The 18,665-nt window shown below is 42.7% G+C and overlaps 1 protein-coding gene across 2 annotated transcripts in view; it reads left to right on the top strand.

Annotated features, from left to right (window-relative positions):
- The window catches only part of ZNF423 (zinc finger protein 423), a 159,548-nt gene that overhangs the window by 118,037 nt on the left and 22,846 nt on the right, over positions 1 to 18,665 (top strand). For both annotated transcript variants that reach the window (XM_062500123.1, XM_062500124.1), the window contains one exon: positions 18,433 to 18,564. In XM_062500123.1, the coding sequence (XP_062356107.1) occupies positions 18,433 to 18,564 (132 nt within the window). The remainder of the gene's footprint in view (positions 1 to 18,432; positions 18,565 to 18,665) is intronic.

Here is an 18,665-nt window from a genome sequence, read left to right on the forward strand (position 1 = left end):
ACAAAATTAAACAAATCATATATCTAGGTTTATATTTTAGAACAAGGTGTTTTAACAATATTTTTATTATTTGGTTTAGAAAAAGCTGTTTATGCCCCTTTCCATCTGCTTCTCTCTTCTGTTATTCATGCTCACATGAGAATCCATCTGACACTACCCCTCCTAGTTCATTAAGGCAATGTGAAAGGGTTTCTTTATAAATGAGGATTATGGGTCATTTGCATACATCTAGGATCTCTTTTTTTGCTGCTGTTTTGAGCAGTGAACAGATAGGGACAGGAGGTAGACACATGGATTCCCATCAGAGAGAAGCATTCAGACCTTGTGAGCTAAAGTGCCTGGGAACTCCACACATGTAGATGTGCACAGTTTGTGCAACATGACCTGGCAGTCTTGATGAAGACTCAGGACCACATGACCAGGGATTATTTTGATGTAGATGTTGACCAGCTTTACGTGCTCCCTGCCTCTGAAGACATCAGTGGACTAAACTGAGGTCTGGTATAACTAAATGAAACTGTCAAACAACAGAAGTGTGCTATGTGCACAAAATGTCCCACTATGTTCGGATATTCAACGGCACTTGAAGAATTTGTATGTGTTTGCTGTTATGAATATTCTGATATTGAAAAGTAGAGCATCACCCCAGCTGCTGTCAGCGATGTGGCAATTTCTAGATGAAATTAATTTTAGAAAGGCCAGATGAAGTTACAGGTTTACCTGGAGATGGCTCTTGCCTTTGCCTGACCAGACACATCACACTGCTGGCACTTTGCATTGGTTAACACCAATCAGAGGGTAAATGCTGGAAACTTACTGAGTCAGCATGCAACTACTGGTTCTTTAACCTACTGCAAATCACAGTTTTTATCATATCCACCAATATCCCCAAAGTGTAGTGTAAATGTTTGGAAAAGATCAGTTACTGATTGTATGTACCATCAGGGTAAGGTATTTCACCTGCATGTATTAAACAACATAGGGCCACAAAACTCTTAAATAGGGAAAAACATTAAAAATGGCTTTAAAAACAGATATGTGCCCCAACATTATCACATCAGACAAGTTTAAAGTAAATTCAGTATTTTCAAGGAAAAATATTGGTTTTGTTTCTTTGAAATGATGCATACTTGAGTTAATCTTTCAAGTGAATTATAAATCCCTGTACATGCAGTTAGCACGGAATGAGTTAACAGTCACAAAAACTGGAATGAAGATAAATCATATTTCCTTGATGAAAATCTAATAATAGCGGTCAGGTCCATACAACACTGCTCAGATATAGATCCCCTGTTCTGTGACTGTGATGTGCTCTGAAGAGCTCATGCTGCCCACCCTCAAGATCAAGGTCCACAAGGCTCAATATTGGGCACTTACAGTACTTCAAGACATTTATCAAAACTATGACACTTGGAGTGGTGCCAACAGATGTACACCTATAACACAGAAACAAACTGGATTGCTTAATTTTGGAAGAGGCAAGATGAGATTTTTTTACTTGAAGGATGATGACAATCCCAAGTGTTTTTAAGCTTCTCAAAGTCAATGGCAGCTTCAATAACCTGTGCCAGAACAAGGCTTTTTTGGGGTGCTGGGGGTGGATTGGCAGTACAAAGATGCTGTGTAAGAGTGCGGGACAGGCAGAGTGGTGCGACTCCGGTGAGGTGTGCTGACCCCTCTGACCTCATGCCCTTCACAGGAATTAAGCTTGTTGTTTTACAGAGTCAGACCTTTATAAAGAAATTTAAAAAAAAAAAATCCTTTGAGGCCCTCACCATCCTTTTCTAGGAGGTGTATTGGAGAGCCTTTGCTAACACAGATCTTGGAGAATGGTTAGTATTAAACTGCTGTTGGATTACCAAAGTGTAACAATGAACAGGACCTGCACTTTCAGCTACTGTCTCTTCAGTGTGTGGGTGAATGTCAAAGGGAATATTTTGTGTCAGTTCCTTGTGACCCAGATTCCACAGAAGTCTCTTATAAAATAATCTTTGAGCAAACACTACTCTCACGTCCTAAGGACACCTCATCCCCGTGAACCCAAAGGTAGGAGTGAAGCTGCTGTGCACTGCAAGATCTGTGACTTTCTATCTGAGAATTTTGGTCTTGTTTGATAGTTCAGCCTTTGTGCCCTGCAGATCCATTTTAAATTGTCTGAAGCAGGAATAAATCTATTACAATGACCACCATTTAAAAAGAAAAATAATACAAGATGGGTCTGTGAAGGTGTGTTAAAAAGTGGAAATGAAAGGCAGAAGTTGTAAGAAAAACCTGTTCATTGGACAGACCTGCAATGCAGTAAATAACTTCAGATGTGAAAGACAGCCCGTTCTAGAAAAAAAAGCAGTGGAAAGGACTTTTTTTCTCTTTTAAATTTTTTTTCCTGTGGGTGTAGGGGAGAAAAGGTCCTTTATTCTTTGATAAGTTTTCTGATTTTAAATATGTGCTTGTCTGGTCATGAGGAGCAAGGTCATTCGTACTGCTCAGGGCCTAGGCTTTGTGCTGGTGTTGGTGGGAGCTTCTCTTCTCTCTCCTTTTCCTCCCTCCCTCTATATCTCTCCTTTTCTTTTTCTCCTGAGGTGCAGATGGCCACATTTGCAGGTTAACTGGAACAGCTGGAGGCACATTATTAGCTTCCTGCTGCTAACTCATATTTGCTTAGATTTTTTTTTTTAACAGCAACATAATTTACAAGTAGTAGGCCAGTGACAAAGCTGGCATGTTCTAAATCCGCATCTGATTTATATAATGCTGTTGCTTATCAGTGAATGAAGTCATAATTATTGCTTTGTACCATTAAATAGCATAAATATATAAACTGTTACACAAATTGCAGCAAATGTTTCCTCTAGGGAGCTCTAGACAAAATTTTAATGTAGTGCATTTGTCTGTGGTGGCAGTTTCTATGGTATATAATAATGTTGATAAATTTTACTGTAGCAAGTGACATTTTATAACATTAATCCTGGTGGTAAAAATCTGATGAATACTACGGCTGTACTGGTGGGTACAAGGAGAAAGAGAGCTTTTGACATCAAGTGAATTGATTTTAATAGTGTTTTAGAGCTCCAAAGCACAAGGATGGTGCAGAGATGGTAGATCCTTCACTGAGGGGGGAGAGGACTCGGGCAGGTGCTGGACAGCAAAGGCACCAGGGAGCTTGACTTGATGATGGTGATAATTAATTATTTTAAAAATCTTTCTTGATAAATGCTTCCTCTGCTTTGAAAAGCAAATGGAAACAAAAGGGTGAGATGAAACAATTTAAATTCCTCTCCGGTTTTTGCAACTGTGCCCATGCAGGTGAGGACACTGTGCTGGGTCCTGTGCTCAGATGTTGCTCCCGACGTCAGACGGGCGCAGGGTCCGCCCTGCCCTGCCTGTGCTGGTGGCTGCCAGACGAGCTGGGCACAATGTGCCAGTGGACAACTGGACAACCTGTGACACAAGGACTGCCACCAAAAATTCTTTCTCTGACTTCACTTGCATGTAGCAGGAATTGAGTGGTACAGGAAGGCTTTTAGCTCCTGTCAATAACAGTGTAAATGATGTTGTATGTTTTGTGATCCTTTAGAAATTGCCATCTTGTGACTCTGTGATCAGGGCCCGATGCCTGGGCTGGGGTTGGCCCAGCTCTTTGTGTAGGCAGTGGGGTGCTGGGCACAGGAAAGTCCCTGCCAGAAAGGCCTGGGATTGTCACCACTCATGCCTGAGGTGCCTGGCTTCAGTCATGGCTGAGAGCAGCTGGTGTGCTCCCCTCCTCGGAGACACCTGCCAGGCATGGAGACAGAGGGGGCAACCCCAGAGCGAGCCTGGGCTGTGCCCTGCCTGTCCTGCCAGCTGTCTGAGGATGGTTTGTTTTGTTTTCATTCCTGGAAATAAGGAGTACTTATTTTCTCCAGAAAAGCTTTTCAAAAATACATGGATAACTCAAAGGAGAATCCTGGAGGGCACTGTACTTGGGACACTTCTGTAAAAATGGAGAGCATTTACATTTACTCACTCATTTAAACTAGCATGACCCTTCCCCCCTGAAAGTGTATTTTCCTGTTTTCTTCATAACATGATTTTTTTTCCTTTTCAAATTCATGTCTCTGTTTCAATAATATCAAAGATGGACCTAAAGAGTAAAAATTGCAGCCCCTGGCCGTAGGGAAGATCCCAGTGACTTCAGACTGAAGAGCACTGAGGTTGCTGACACACCCTCTGGCACGTTGACAGCATTTTTGTTGTGAAACCCTGACATGTCCTGTATGGGTTTTCCTTCAGCTGTTTGTTTCCTGCATTTTTAGCATTTCCCATGCCCCCAGTAATTATCTTCCTTTCTGAGAAATTATATGGTTTTTCCTGCCATCCATTAACATGAAGTTTATTGAGTGGTCGGGGATTAGTTACTATTCTCTCTGGGGGCTGAAGAGCTGATATTGGAACAGTGTATACGGAATTCTGCCCCAAGGATGTTGTGCCTCCCTACTCCTCTGCACCACCTGGGGATGAGGAACAGAGGCTGAGGGGGCCCCTTGCTTGGTGACTTGGGGTGTGCTGGTCTTTACACTCATCCTTGGAGAGACACCTGGGTGCAGACTATAAACTTTGCTACTGGCTTAAGTGGTTGGGGGTTTCAGACACCAGCACTGCTTTTAAAACACAAAAGTGCCCCAGAGCACTGCACCTCACCTGTGGTGCTGGAGGCAGTGAGGGGAGGGAAGCCTGTGGCAAGAGCAGTTTCCCATAGGAGTGGCATGGAAGTGACAGGGATGGCAGCAACATTGTTGTGGGACAGCCATGCTCCACATTCCTTTGCCTGGTCTTCCTCCATCAGACCTCTCACCCACACCGTGGAGCACCCTCTGGGATGCTCCATCTGCAGCCTTCCCTTTGCTCCAGCTGCTGGCCAGAGTGGAAGGTCAGGGAGCTGAGCTCCCTGACGGGTGGTCTCTGTCCCTGAGGAGGATAGCAGTGGCAGTGCCATGTAGCCATGGCACTGGAGCCCTGAGATTTACTTTGGAAGTGTATCCCTTGTCAGTGTTACATTTAGTAAATTCCTATACAATGCTTTATGGCTTGTCCACAGGTGAAAAAAAAAAAATTCTCATGGCTCTGCCATTAACAATTTTAGAAGTAAAAACATCTTATAATGTACTCTGGAAATGTGAATCGTAAGCTGTATGTCTGTAATGACTTATTGCTTAATCAGCTCAATGCACACCTGAATCATGGTTAATAATAGTAGGGGCTGTGCAAGATTTGTTATGTATTCTGCAATACTGCAGTGATTCCCAGCTCCCTGTGAAGACCACCAGGCCAGTCCCAGCACCAGGCATGTTACAGAAACTGCCTCAAGTTCACACCTCATCCTCTGCAGCACCAGTGGGTCCAGGGCTGTGAGTAGGCCTGGCTGTGTTGATTCACTTCAGTATCTTAATGCAATTGCAAAGGTGCTGTGTGTCTATCCAGTTTGGTCCGTGGCAGCGTTTGGTTTTTCTTTCAGGGGTGGTGAAGATGTGTGATGCCTGTGCATGAAGCAACAGGGCCATCTAGAACAAAAGTCTGTGTTACATTCACTTTGCATATTCGCTCTGCATTTTTGTGCCTACCAGAAACACTTATGCTTGAATGCAGTGGGGTTTTTTTCAGCTATTCTAAATAGATCATCTTTACAGACCACAATAAAATGTTTGTGTAATGCTTAACTGTACATTAAGTAAAAACCTACATTAGAATATCCCTGTATTATTTCTATTGGGTAAATAAGAGCATAAAGACAAGTATCCCCACAATTCCCATTACCACATTCAGCACTTAGTTACATTAGAAAAATGAGGCATTGTTCTGCCAACTTTTGTTTCCCTCCATTTGTGCTACTTACCACTTATGAATCCAGCACGCCGACCCATGCAGCAATTACTTCTGAAATCCAGCTATCATGGCACACGTGGGTACCACGGCACAGCTACTGCCAGGGCTTGATGGCTAGCACTGGTCTCCTGTGCTCACATCTAGAGCATTATTGGTCTGAGCTGGTGTATAACTGATAGCATTTGGAAGGTGTAGGTGTTATGTTGTCTGCTGAAGCATGATTTGTATTGCATTATAGCATCCTGGTGGTTTTAAACAGGCTAAAGGGGTTTTTCAGCTGTGGACAATTACTGGGCTGTTGCATCAAGGTTTTCAGGGTATTTGGGTGGTCACAGAAGCCTGTACTGTACTGACACCTGGCCCAGGCCTTTGCAGACCAACTGAAGCAGTGGATGTGTTTGTTAGGACCGCTGCAGGTTTATGAGGATATTGCAAAGTCTCTTTTTATACTCTTGCTTGACTGTCCTGTGCTTTGCTCCAGGAGGTGTGCAAGGTGGGCATATCTTCTCCTCTTCCTCATAAGACTGAGCACTCAGACTGCACCTTCACTGCTGCATAAATTGGCAGAGCTGGACATGTTTCCTTCCCCCTGGAGGGCAGGGGGCAAGCCCAGCCACTGCTGTTCACCTCCAGACCAGGGCATCTGTTTTGCACTGGGGGTGGGAGCAGGAACCAAGATTCAAATCTGCCTCTGCTTGTACAAAGAAATCAATATTTAGCCATAAAACCTGGAGAGGTATGTTTGGGAATCACAGCCTGAACGAGAGGGTTCCAGTATTGTCATAGAAGATAAAACAAGAGGAAAACATTTTGAATTTACTCTTTGTGTATTGAGGCCTTTTATTATTCATCAGTAAGTGAAATATAAGCTAAGGGAGTGATTTGTTTCTAACAAGCTTATAAAATACTAGAGTCATTTGTGAGTTTATTGGAGTGCTGATTATAAACATTCCCTCATGCACACTCCTTTGTGTCAAATTAGCATTCAAAATACAAATATTGTATCTTTGAATATTTTTGTAATCTCTTCCCAAGTATTTGAAATCTTCGATGAGAGATGATTGATCATGTTACGTGCAAAGTACCCGAGTACTCTGTCACAGTTTTAGACATATTTTTAATTTCTTTGGCATTTGCTTTGCTCATGCTGTTTCTTTGAATTGCTCTAGCATTTGGATTTTGACACAATGCATAACTGATGCTCATCTAGCTGCAAAGATTCAACTGTTGAGTGTACCATGGTGCTTGCATGCCTCTTCCTGGAATGTGCCCCACAGCCTGCCAGGGCCAGTGCCTGCTGGAGGAGTGGCTGGTCACACTGGGGCTGGGTGGCCTTGGCACTGCTCCCTGTAGCTGCTGGGGCAGTTCGGGCACATGGGTGGTACCAGGGCATCCCAGATCTCCAAAAGTACTCCCTTGAGGAGTTGGACTTTTCTGATCACTCCTCAGGTGTGATTAGAAAGGAAGCCCTGTTTTTGTGGGGTTTTGTGGGGTATTCTTGTGCAGAAATGCACTTTCTGTTGGTAATCATAAGGAAGAGAAATGTAAAGAGTAGGCATCATCTACCACTCGTCCTATAGACAATTGCTTTAGAGCCTTCCTCTGTCAGCAGTTTTCCAAAAGGATCAGCTGTCTGGGGAAGGCATCCCAAGGCCTTTTCAGGTGCTGCTGGTTGAGACTAACAAGCTTTAAGATACATATCTTGGCAGCCCTTCTTGCCTCTGTGGCTATAGACCGGCCACTTCACCCCCTCCATGCTGGTTCAGCAGGTGTATTTGTAGTTCAGTGGGACAGACCTTTTACTTTTATTGTACAACTTTGTTTTCCCCCATTCCCACTAAAACATTCCCCATCTTATCGGCGCCCAAACTCTTTGCTTTTCCTGTCAGCATGTACCTTGTTTTTACTAAGCAGTGGAAAATCCTTCAAGGGTGGGTCTTAGGCTAACATTATTATAGTGGCTGCCATTTAAAAAGTCAATTTTTGCCTACAGGCAAAGTATTGTTATCAGAGTTCATACCTATTTTGCATATATACGATTGTATCTTCCCTACCTCTCTGGGGTGATAGGAGCAAATGCCGACTTCTTAATGCCGATTGTTGAATCTGAGGTTAAAATAAGAACACACACAAAAAAAAAATAAAAATAAAATGGTGGGTAGCTGGTCTCTGACAGAGAGAAACCATTTTGGTTGAAGCAGAGACTCCATGATGGCTTGATTAAGAATCTTATTTTATTTGAGGGCACAGCTGAAAAGCAGTTTGATCTTTCCTCTCATTTTTCATTCTTTCTCAGTAACTTTTGCAGGGCTGTGGAATATGGTTCTTCTCATGTGGATTTATTAGGTGGATACCCCTAAGTCTCTTTCAAATTCAGTGATTGCACATCAGGCCTTTCTCTACAGCAAACTGACTACACCTTTGGATCTTTCCAAGTCATCTCAGCCACCTCTGCATGGCTCCAGTCTGTACCATGCACACCCTGTATGCACCAACCATCCTGCTGGGAACATCTTGGTGCTTCATTTTGGGCAGAGGCCTGGGGCTTGGTATTTCTATTATTTTTTTTTAATTTAATTTTATTTTTAAATGTAACTTCTGAGAATAAGAGGAGTTGCAGAGAGGCCAGGAAACCTTTACAATGCCATGAGCATGAAATCTAGGTGAGTTTAAGCAAAAATAGCTCTGTAGGATTCCTGCTGTTAATGAGCCATCAGAGCCTTCTGAATGTCCTTGTGTTTTGATAAGTGGCCTGCTCTCACTTTCAAGTGGCTGGAAGAGGGCTGCTTCAGCACCACTGTAGGACTTTATTTAACCAAAAATGCAGACTTTCCTTATCTTTTACACTAAGTTTTCTGTCACAGACCACATATGTTCTTCAGAGTCTGTCTGCAATGTGAGCATTTGCACATAGCTTTAATGGCTTTAATGGATTTTAATGGATTAAAATGCTAATGACATATAAAATGAAGAAAATTGTTTCCAAAAAAAGCCCAAAAAAGCAAGCTGGCCATGTTGTGCACTAACAGAGTATCTGCCAACAGCTATATATGCCTGACCAAGCTACTCACAGTAAAATGGAAAGAAATTTGTTTACAAAGACAGAAGCTAAGTCCTCTGAGTTTAGGATCTCAAAATAAGGTTCTGCCCATGTTTCCCTACCACTGGTGCCCCTCACAGCTCTACAGGATGTGTGTGCTGGCCCTGAGCCCTCCTTCTGTGCAGACCTCAGGGCAACTGCTTCAGTGCTGCCTGTCCAGCTCCAGATCATAGGTGAAGTGTGTGAGCTGGCTGGCTCATGTGCAGGACAAAGAACACGTGTAAAGGTCTTAGGAGTTTGATATTAGGTTTTATGCATTGTAATCCATGTTTGTATGTTAGATGAGCACTACCCAGAGTAACTTTATAGTCTGTGTTATGCAGAGCCCTTGTTCAGCTGTGAGATCTCTTCCAGAAAGTCACTGGGTTGTAGTTTCTCTTCTTATTCAAGATGAAGCTGCCATATGTTTTGATTTCCACCTGGACTGTGGAATGTTAATCAAGCAAATTCCACCAGTATCAATGGGAGATGCTCTGTACATTTACTTGCACATAATCCCACAGTACAGGAATATATGTCTGCATAATGCAGAGATGCTTAAGATATTTTCTTGTTTTCATGCAGATTCTTCTTTTTGACTGCTTTAAGGAATATCATGCATTACTGCACCCTAGGATTCCATATTCAAAAATATGTCTCATAGGGGAGATTCATTCTTTTGGGCATATTTGCACTTAACGAGCTCTGAGTGATATTTGTGCCATGCAAAATCAGTTACCTATCTTAGCCAGACACACCTTATTTAGTTACCCTTGGTTCTCTCTGCAGTAGCATCTCATTTTGCCATCCCCAATAACTGGCTTGTGTCTCCGAGCCGGAGTGAAGGAGTGAAGGAGGCACCGTCCTGGGGTAGGGGTGGGGGACAGGAGCCTCTCTGTGGCTGGCCTATGACATGTGTTCAACCTTCAGATGAAAAAGTAAGCTCTGGTGCAGTTGTGCTGAATGATACTGCCAAGATAGCTGGGTAACCATAATTTTTATTTTCCAAGAAAAAGCTGAGAGATGTTTCTGGGGTTTTTGCTTTTCTGTAGGTATTTCAAAGAAATTTGGTCTTTACATTAATAACAATGCCATAAGAGACTGTTTTTTAACCAGACACTTTTCCCTAGGAATACTGTTAATTAATAAGAAAACAAAATTAATACATATTTAAAAGAAATGCATTTATTTGAGCAAGTGGTGCAAATTGCCCCAGCATTATGGGGGTGCAGCATCTGGCCAGTCTCTGAGTGTTTGGTGATCTGCTACACAAGTAATGCTCATGTTTGGTTTTCAAATGCATTTTTAACTCTATGCCCACTGCACCATTTCCCAGATATCTATGCTAATGTAATCTTTAATTTGACCTGAGCTGCTACTGCTGTAAAGTTTACATTGCTGGATATGTATTTCCATGTTTATGCAGCATTTGCAGTATCAGAATAAGGCCCCTTGTGCCAATTCACCTGTACTCACTCAGGAGGCATTGCACCAATGCAGGGATAATAGAATTTTTCTTTGCTGATGGAAATAAAAGTCTACCCTCCCACACTTAAAAAAAAAAAAATATTAAAAAAATTGACATTTATCATGTTTTGATGCCTGAAAGAACCTTCAGTGTTTCTCAGTTAAATTGTATATTTAGGTGGTTTTCTTTTTAAGAGTTTTCTTTCTATTTCTGCTTTTACCGGTTTTTCTGCTTCCCTGATGCCATCATGGGAGCAGTGTATGCCTTTCTCTTACTCTATGCATTGCTGAGTGTAGTTGACAACAACTGGCTTGTAGCCTGTCATGTTAATTATATACTATTAGAGACCATTAATCTGATGAGTATTTACACGATAGATTTAAAGTCTATCATGTCAATGTGTACTTGGGAAATGGTAATGTGAAGATCAGTGATACACATCAGTGGGAGCTGATGTTTTACCAAACACGGTGTGCTGTCCTGGGTGTGCTGGGTTAGCTCCGGGGGCTGCTCACCCTGCCTTGCATCCCCAGCTCAGGAACACAAAAATGCACCCAGCAAGAAGGAAAATGCCTTTTGAGCAGTAGCTGTGGACTACTGCAGCAGCTGCTACCCTGCAGCCAGGCAGGGGAGGAGTTGCCCGTGGGAGGGAATGCTTTGCCTTTGGCACCTCGTGGCTGGCAGGTCCTGGCAGCTCTGGTGGCCTCTGAGTGACCACAGCTGCCACACGCTGGCCCTGCAGGAGGCACAGGTGGGATGTGCTGGGGAGGGGGCACCTCACAGCTCTGGGGCCTCTGCTGAGGCTGGGGAATTTTTACTCCTGTAAAAGGAGTAAAAAAGGGCTTTACACCTATTTAAAGTAGGTTTAAAGCCTTGCATGTTTTTAAAGCATCAGCATATTCCAGTGGGATGTTTAATAAGAGTATAATGATGTTTTAATTTTAATTTTTAATTTCACAAGAAGAATAGATGCCAAGTAGATGCTAGTTATTGCTGTTTGTACTGGGCTCTTCGATGTAGTATTGCCAGTAGGATGAGAGGATGAATGTATTCCTGCTGTGTAGCAGTACAGGGAGCTGCTCCCAGGGAGGAGACCAAGAACAATAAGGTATATTTAGTTTTTAGCAACACAATGACTTGAGGAGGATAGCGCGGGGAATACTGTGTGGCCATGGATTCAGGGCTGCCTTACTTCAGTTTCATCAGGTTATATTTCACATTGAACTTGATATAACACAACTGTGAGTATTTCAAAACATTGAAATACATGACTTGAGTTGAATTGTGTGGGAATGAGGTGTTCTTACTAAACTCTAGTCATTCCTAGGGTTTCATTAGTCTGGTTAAAGCTAATTCTTTATGTAGCTGTGTGGACTCACACACTCAAAGACAGCAGGTGTTTCTTTTCCTGTATGGGTTTTGCATTTCCATTTTTGCATGGAGGAAGCCAGTAGAGTTATTTCTTAATCAACTATTATGAAGGAACAATCAGACCTATCAGGTTTTAGTCCACAAAAATTTTTAACATAAGCTATTAAAAAAAGGCGTCTTTGGAGAAAGACTGATAAAGTCTGAAGTTATTGTGCTAAAGTATTGTGCATTTCTATAAATTATCTTTATGCAGTTTACCAGATTAATATCTAAATCTAAAATAAAGCTCTGCAGGCAGGTCCCTCTGGGGCTCTGCAGTCAGAGATAGATGATGCACAACTCCATGAACTCCTTTGAACTTTCAGATTTTATTTTTCTTGTAAACTGAAAATTAAGTTGATGGAGCTGGGCCTGGCAGCCCCATCCCGTGTGTGTGAGGCTCAGCGTTCCCCTCCGGAGCGCGGCGCAGTGGGAGCGCACAGCCCGCGGCCAGGAGCACAGCAACTCGCAGTCAGGAGGAAACTCCTGCAATCTCATCCCCAGCCCCTCCGGGACCATGCTTCTTTTTGATGGTCATTTTAATATTGCAGTGTACTGACATACACTGGAGGCAGTGAACTTACAAGCTACCCTATAAATAATTTGGCATCTAATTCTGCATATTTTGAGCTCGAGGCCCCCTAAGATGATGAAAGAGTTTAAAGCCCGTTGTGTGGTTAGGCTAATTTAGCATGGAAAAGAATACCTTTTTGAGCCCGAAGAAGTACATCTCAAGTAACCTTGGAGTCTGTTACCAGGAGTCCATAGGCACTTCCTCTAGCATTAGCAAGTCCTGTGGCTTCTGTCTCCTAATATAGTCCCTGATTTCCTGAATCCCATTTCCCCAAAGAGTCTCCCCACCTGAAGAAGAGCAATTGGCCTTTGTGCTGATAAACCGTTGTCTGGGCTGCCCGCCCTTTGGAAAACTATGATGAACAGACCTGATTTTAATGAGTCTAATCCATGAGCAAATATAAGGAAAACCAAAAAAACTGCATACAAATGTATGTTGGGAACTCTGTATTTTTGCTGCTATTCCTTACATAGTTTCTCGAAAAATCCAAGCCCCCATGTTATCATTTTTCATTAAAGTGATGTTTCTAACCACAGTGGACAGCTCTCATATCCCTTGAAAACGTATAATAGTAAAATTGTCATAAGGATGAAGTAGAAATGCAAGATTTTATTAAACAATCTTCGGCTCATAAAAGACATCAGTGTTGTGCCATTCTAGATCATATAAATATATTTCAAAGCAGAATCATATTTCAGCAGAGAGATAAAGCACAAAAGAATATGATTAGCGGATACCAACATAAAATATTAAACCATCCAAGAAGGGGTGTAGGTGTATGTTTATCCACACAGGCAAGTCGGGGGCTGAGAGCAAGGCAAGATTTTGGCAATATATCAGTAGAGTCATGAGCACAGATATCGGTGGCAGTTTTTGTGTGCGTGTTTTGCAGTGGCAGGGGGTTTGGCATAGTTTCTCACAGCGCTGAGCTGAGTGTTTCCACACAGCCACTGAAACCGCTGAGGGAACATGATGGGTGTCTTTAGTCCAGCCGAGTCGTCAAAGGGAGATATGAGCTCTACCTGGATAAATAAATAAGTATAAATAGTTTTCTTTCTGATATGTGACCAGATTATTTTCCAGTTGATTTCCAGCCAAGGTCCCAAGGGGGCCACAGATCAAAAAAAGATAAGGGTCAGTTACAAGGTTGAGCTCATTCGGTGTTGCCATAGTAACTGACCTCCAGCATCCCTGGGAGGAGGGCACCCAGCTCCCCAGGTGACATTTCTGTTGCCACGCCATCAATCCAGTGCCTTTCACCGCCCATGTTGCCTAATGGCCGGGGCACAGAGCACCTTGGTGCCGCTGGCCACACCGGGCTGGAGCGCGGGGTCTCCTCAACCCAGTGCTGGCAGGGGAGGGATTGGCTGCATTCTCTGAGACTAATTACAAAAATGCAGTGGAGCAATGTGGTCCTAATGGTTTGTGTAGCAGGTCATGGGTTTAGGCAGCAAGAGGAGTAAGTGTGACTGTACAGCAGACGTCTGAGCATCTGCAAATTTGCCATCCCCTTGGAGCAGTTTGCAGCGTGTTCTCAGACCTTGGTTTTACTTCCATCCTTGGATTGTTTCTAATGAAAACCAGTAGTGGAGTAGTGCCAAGCAGGTGAGGGATCAAAGTTGTTCTCTGCAGACTTTGTGTTTGAGGGTGGTGTCCATCACTGTTATTCTATCCTGGTCCCAGCCCCTTGCTCCTCCACAGCTACATGAAAAAATTTGCTGGGGAAGCTCCTTCTTTTCTTACATTATAAATTTTTCCCTTTGATTTCTTATTTGCTGGGAAATGAATTGCATAAACAGAATAGTTCCATGCAGTTTTCATTTTATTTCCCTGTGTTCATTCCAATTTCTATTTATTTCTACCATAATTAGAGCACATGGCCCATTTAATTCCACCAAATTTATGATCTAATGGACAGGAGAAGGTTCTCCGTGAACACAGTATATTAATGCTTTGTTACACTGAATCACAGTATTTCAAAGTTCATTAAAAGCACAGTTAACTCATGGATGTGAACATCTGAGTACAGGGAAGAAATTCCCCTTTATTGGCTTAATTTGCTGCAGCAGAGTAGAAATATACTGGTCTGGAAAACTGTAATGTGGGATGTACATGTTGTCAGCAGTGAGCATCAGACTGTCTTACCTGATCTCTCAAATTAGGACTACTGCAGGTATTCTGTAAGGGAAAATTTTTGCTTTATTAAATCAAGTTGAAGAGAGAAGTTGTAACTAACAGTAAAGAGAATGCCATCTTGATTTTTGGTGTTCAAATCTTCTACTTGTTGTTGGTATTACGTGTCTGTACACGACAGTGTTAACGTGTACTTTTACACTGCCATTAATGTAGTTATAATTAGAAATGCAGCTGATACAGTAAATGGGTTTAATACAGCATTATTAATTATACTGCATCCTCACCAGGAGGCTGCTGGTGTCGATTCTCTTAGAGGCTTAGAGACTCATTGTAATATGTATTAAATGCACATTGCTGCAGCAGAAATAGCTTTATGGAGCAGCATATTCCCACTCTAAAATGGGTAGGATGGCAATGTAAGTGCTACTAAACACCCTATCAGCATACTTAAAACTATCCTGCACACACACCCGAACTTGGGAACAATGAGCAACGTGCTCCGCCAGCTTGGTTCAGCTGGGTCTGTGCAGCCCACTAATCCTCCCTAACAGGCAGTAAATTATGTACCTCCAAATTTATACAAATGCCTGCCTTTGACATCAGCGAGCACCACCCAGGTTTCACCTTCAGGATTCAGATAATCAGCTCTCATTCCTACTGGCTTCCCTCAAGACCAGTATGGAAATAAGTATGTGTCTGCCAGGGATCAAATGCTTTTGGAGACAAAAGTAGGTACTGAAAACATTACAGGATACTATCATCTCCCCATGATACTCTTACACAAAGCGCTCTGTTCCTCTTTTGGCCTGACATAGTTTCAGCCTGACAGAATCCAGCAGGCCTGCTTGTTTTAAACAAGAGCACATCCTATTATTTTTTTGAGAAATGAAGTGTAAAATTAATGCTTATTATTTTGAGCTCAGGAAAAAAAGGCAAGAAACCCAAGATTCTTGTTTGCCGTGCATTGCTTGTTTAGTCCTGTAATCAACTGATCCCTCCACAGATACACTCAGAAATGGGAGATGACCTAGCATAACAAACTGTAAAAATATGCATTTTATTTTACAAATGAGAGGGGCTGCATAATTCACTTGAGTTATGTAGGTCTCTCATAGATGTTTTTCATGCTAGGAAAAAAAAAAGACGAATAAGAATGAGGGAAATGATGATATGTTTGCTGTTGCTAGTGCCCAGCACCACACATTTGACTGACTGTCACACCTCATTGTCAAAAAGCCTCCTTGCATGTATCTATATGAACTTATATAATTCAAGGAAGTTATTCTCCAAAGGTGACTGAGTATCCCTATACATGTGCTGTGTTTCTGTGTAAAATAATATGCTGTAAAATGCCATAGAGGGGAGAGTGATTATAGCAGCAATTCTATCTATATCTTTGGGCATTTTCATATTTTGAATACACACGCATGAGAAGAGAAACGTTTGTCATGCTAACCATGGTACTTTTTCCCCCTTTTTTTCTTTCTGGATGGTTTTATAGACACAAGAAATACATAATGGACTCCTGTGGGAGTGGAATAAAAACCCCCACTGGTGAGGAGAAGGCCTTATAATTCAGAAGTGGATTTGCAAATCAAAAGGTCTTGCCTCGAGTGGGATAAATTTCCAGATCTGCAGGAACCCATTATGTTTTATTATTTTTCATTCTAGTTTTAGTTTGTTTGTTATGGGTTTAACTATTTAAAATACTGCAGGGATCAGCCAAGAAAATACACAATCTCTGTTACCTAATTAAACATACCAAGCTTGTAAGAATATACTCTGAAATGCTGAGCATTGTTTGTTTTTCTCTTTTTTTCATTTTCTTTTCTTTCTTTTTTTTGGTTGTTGTTTTGTTTCTTATTTTTTTGTTGTTTTACTCAAATTATAGATATTTAGGCTGGAAAAGAAGCAGCTGTCTAGTCATCAGTATGTGTCTGTCTGTATTTATGAACACATGTGCTCACACAGGACCATAGGCTGTACATGAATCACCGTTTCCCAAACACCCAGTATGTAGAGGGTAGAAAATTAATGTCAAACATGATTTCTCTGATTTATTCGTAGAGGGTGTTTGTTCCACTCCCCCCATTTCCTGCTTTGTCCTCTTGGGTTTATTGCAGCATTTGGTTGCTGTACACAGTGGTGTGGCTGGGCATGCTCAGCGTGAGGCTCATGTCCCTTCCCCATCTCTTCTCCCCTCTGGAGCAGGTTGCAAATGTCACACAAAGCCAGAACTTTTCAGGCAAGGGTCTGATGGGAGAATCCAGCCTTAGGCCACAGTGAGGGGAGAGGGCCTGCTTTGGAAAGCTCCACATTAGAGAGGGCAGCACGCCTGCCCGTGGAGGCTGTGCCAGCAGAGCATCGCAAACCTCCTGGCGTCCTAGAAATATCCCAGTCCCTGCTTGTGGCTCCCGAGGGAATTCATAGAGCTGCTGCCACGGAGCTACCAGCCCTTTGATCTTTCTCTTCCTGGCTTCTTCCTTTTCTCTTTTTGTCTCCTTCCCAGCCCACCTGTTTACTTGTCCCCATGCTCCCTCCCCATTCCCCAGGCAGCTCCAGTGGCAGTGCTCCCTGTGAGCACCCACTGCCACACGGGTCCCAGAGCCCAGCCAGCCTCCAGGCAGCACAGGCAGCCTTGTACAGGGAATCAGCCTTGGGATCCTGAGAGTGCCAAAGGCTTCGCAGGAAGCAATTCTTCCCTTCTGTTTAGCCCCTTCAAAAAGAGAAAAAGCTAATTTGAAGCAACTGTAAGTAAAGACCGTGCTTCTAAGGGCTCACATTATTCATGAGATCCAAATATATTTGGCAAGAATTGGTTCACGGAGTAATGGAGCTGTTTCTTAGTGATCTTGGAGTTAAGAATTAATAGTTGTTGATATTTGAGGATGTAGAAATAAAGCTGAGTGTAGAACAAAAGAAAATATTTGTTTCATTTTTAAAATACGTTTTCATGAGTTCATGTGCCGCCACAGTGAAGGAAAGACACATTTTCAGGGAGTATTTGCAGAAACCAGCCGCAGTATGAAAATTTTTTAGGTAGTTTCTGATTTTTATAAACTCTATGCTATGTTTTCTAAAATTCAGCCCTCTCTCCCTCCCTTCAAGAAAACCAAAGGATTGTTTAGTTTTATATGTGAAAATTGCTTTAATATGACTTCGGTACCTCAAAAAAAAAAAAAAAAAACAAAAACAAAAAACAAAAAGCTCGACTGCACCCAGAAGCACAAACTTCAGTAAATAGAGAAGCAGAGAAACTTATCATCTTGCAAAAGTGGTAGGCTTGAACCAAGAGTAATAATTACTGCTTTTTCACTGAGTGCAGTTAGAATATAGAGGCATTTAAAATGGGCCCTGTGTATTCACTATTTAAGATATATGACAAGGAAATTACACTTTCAGATCATGTTTAAATGCGGTCAGTGGTCTCTCTTCACCTTGTAAAAAGCCAAGAGATACAACAATTTGCACCGACACTGTGCTCTCAGCTCCTGCTATTCTCCAATAGTTCCTTCCTCTCCTGTGTGTTTGCAGTGTACTCTGAGGTGAAGACATCACTTCATCCCTCTGTCAGTGTTGGTGGTTGAATTCACACAATTGAAGTACTCTTAAGTGCTGTTTGACTCTTTAACACCCTGCACCCAGAGCAGAGCTGCTCTCCCTTTGTGGCAGGGCTGTGCCGTGTTATTGGGAGCCTCGCGCGGATTCCCGAAATGTGGGGGCTGCACCCCTGAAGGCCAGCGGCTCGTCCTGCTCTGGGACTGGGAGTGCTGGGGGTCCTGGGGGGATCCTGGGGTTCTGGGGACCGACCCTGTGTGCCAGCACAGGCACTCCCCACCACTGCTGCTGCCTCCCCAGCGCTAATCTGCTGTGTCACTAACAAGTTGTATCATTTGAACCTTGCAGAGGAAGGCATCAATCATGAGTGCAAGCTGTGTAACCAGATGTTTGACTCTCCGGCAAAGCTCCTGTGTCACCTGATTGAGCACAGCTTTGAGGGGATGGGAGGCACATTCAAATGCCCTGTTTGTTTCACAGGTAAGACAGGGAGGCCAAGACAAGCCTCAGCGTGCATGGCTAGATCCAGAAATGACACTCGGGGGATTTGTAAAATACTGTATTCCTTTCCCTTGGAAAAA

The sequence above is a fragment of the Cinclus cinclus genome, chromosome 11 (assembly GCF_963662255.1).
Source record: "Cinclus cinclus chromosome 11, bCinCin1.1, whole genome shotgun sequence".
NCBI lineage: Eukaryota > Metazoa > Chordata > Aves > Passeriformes > Cinclidae > Cinclus > Cinclus cinclus.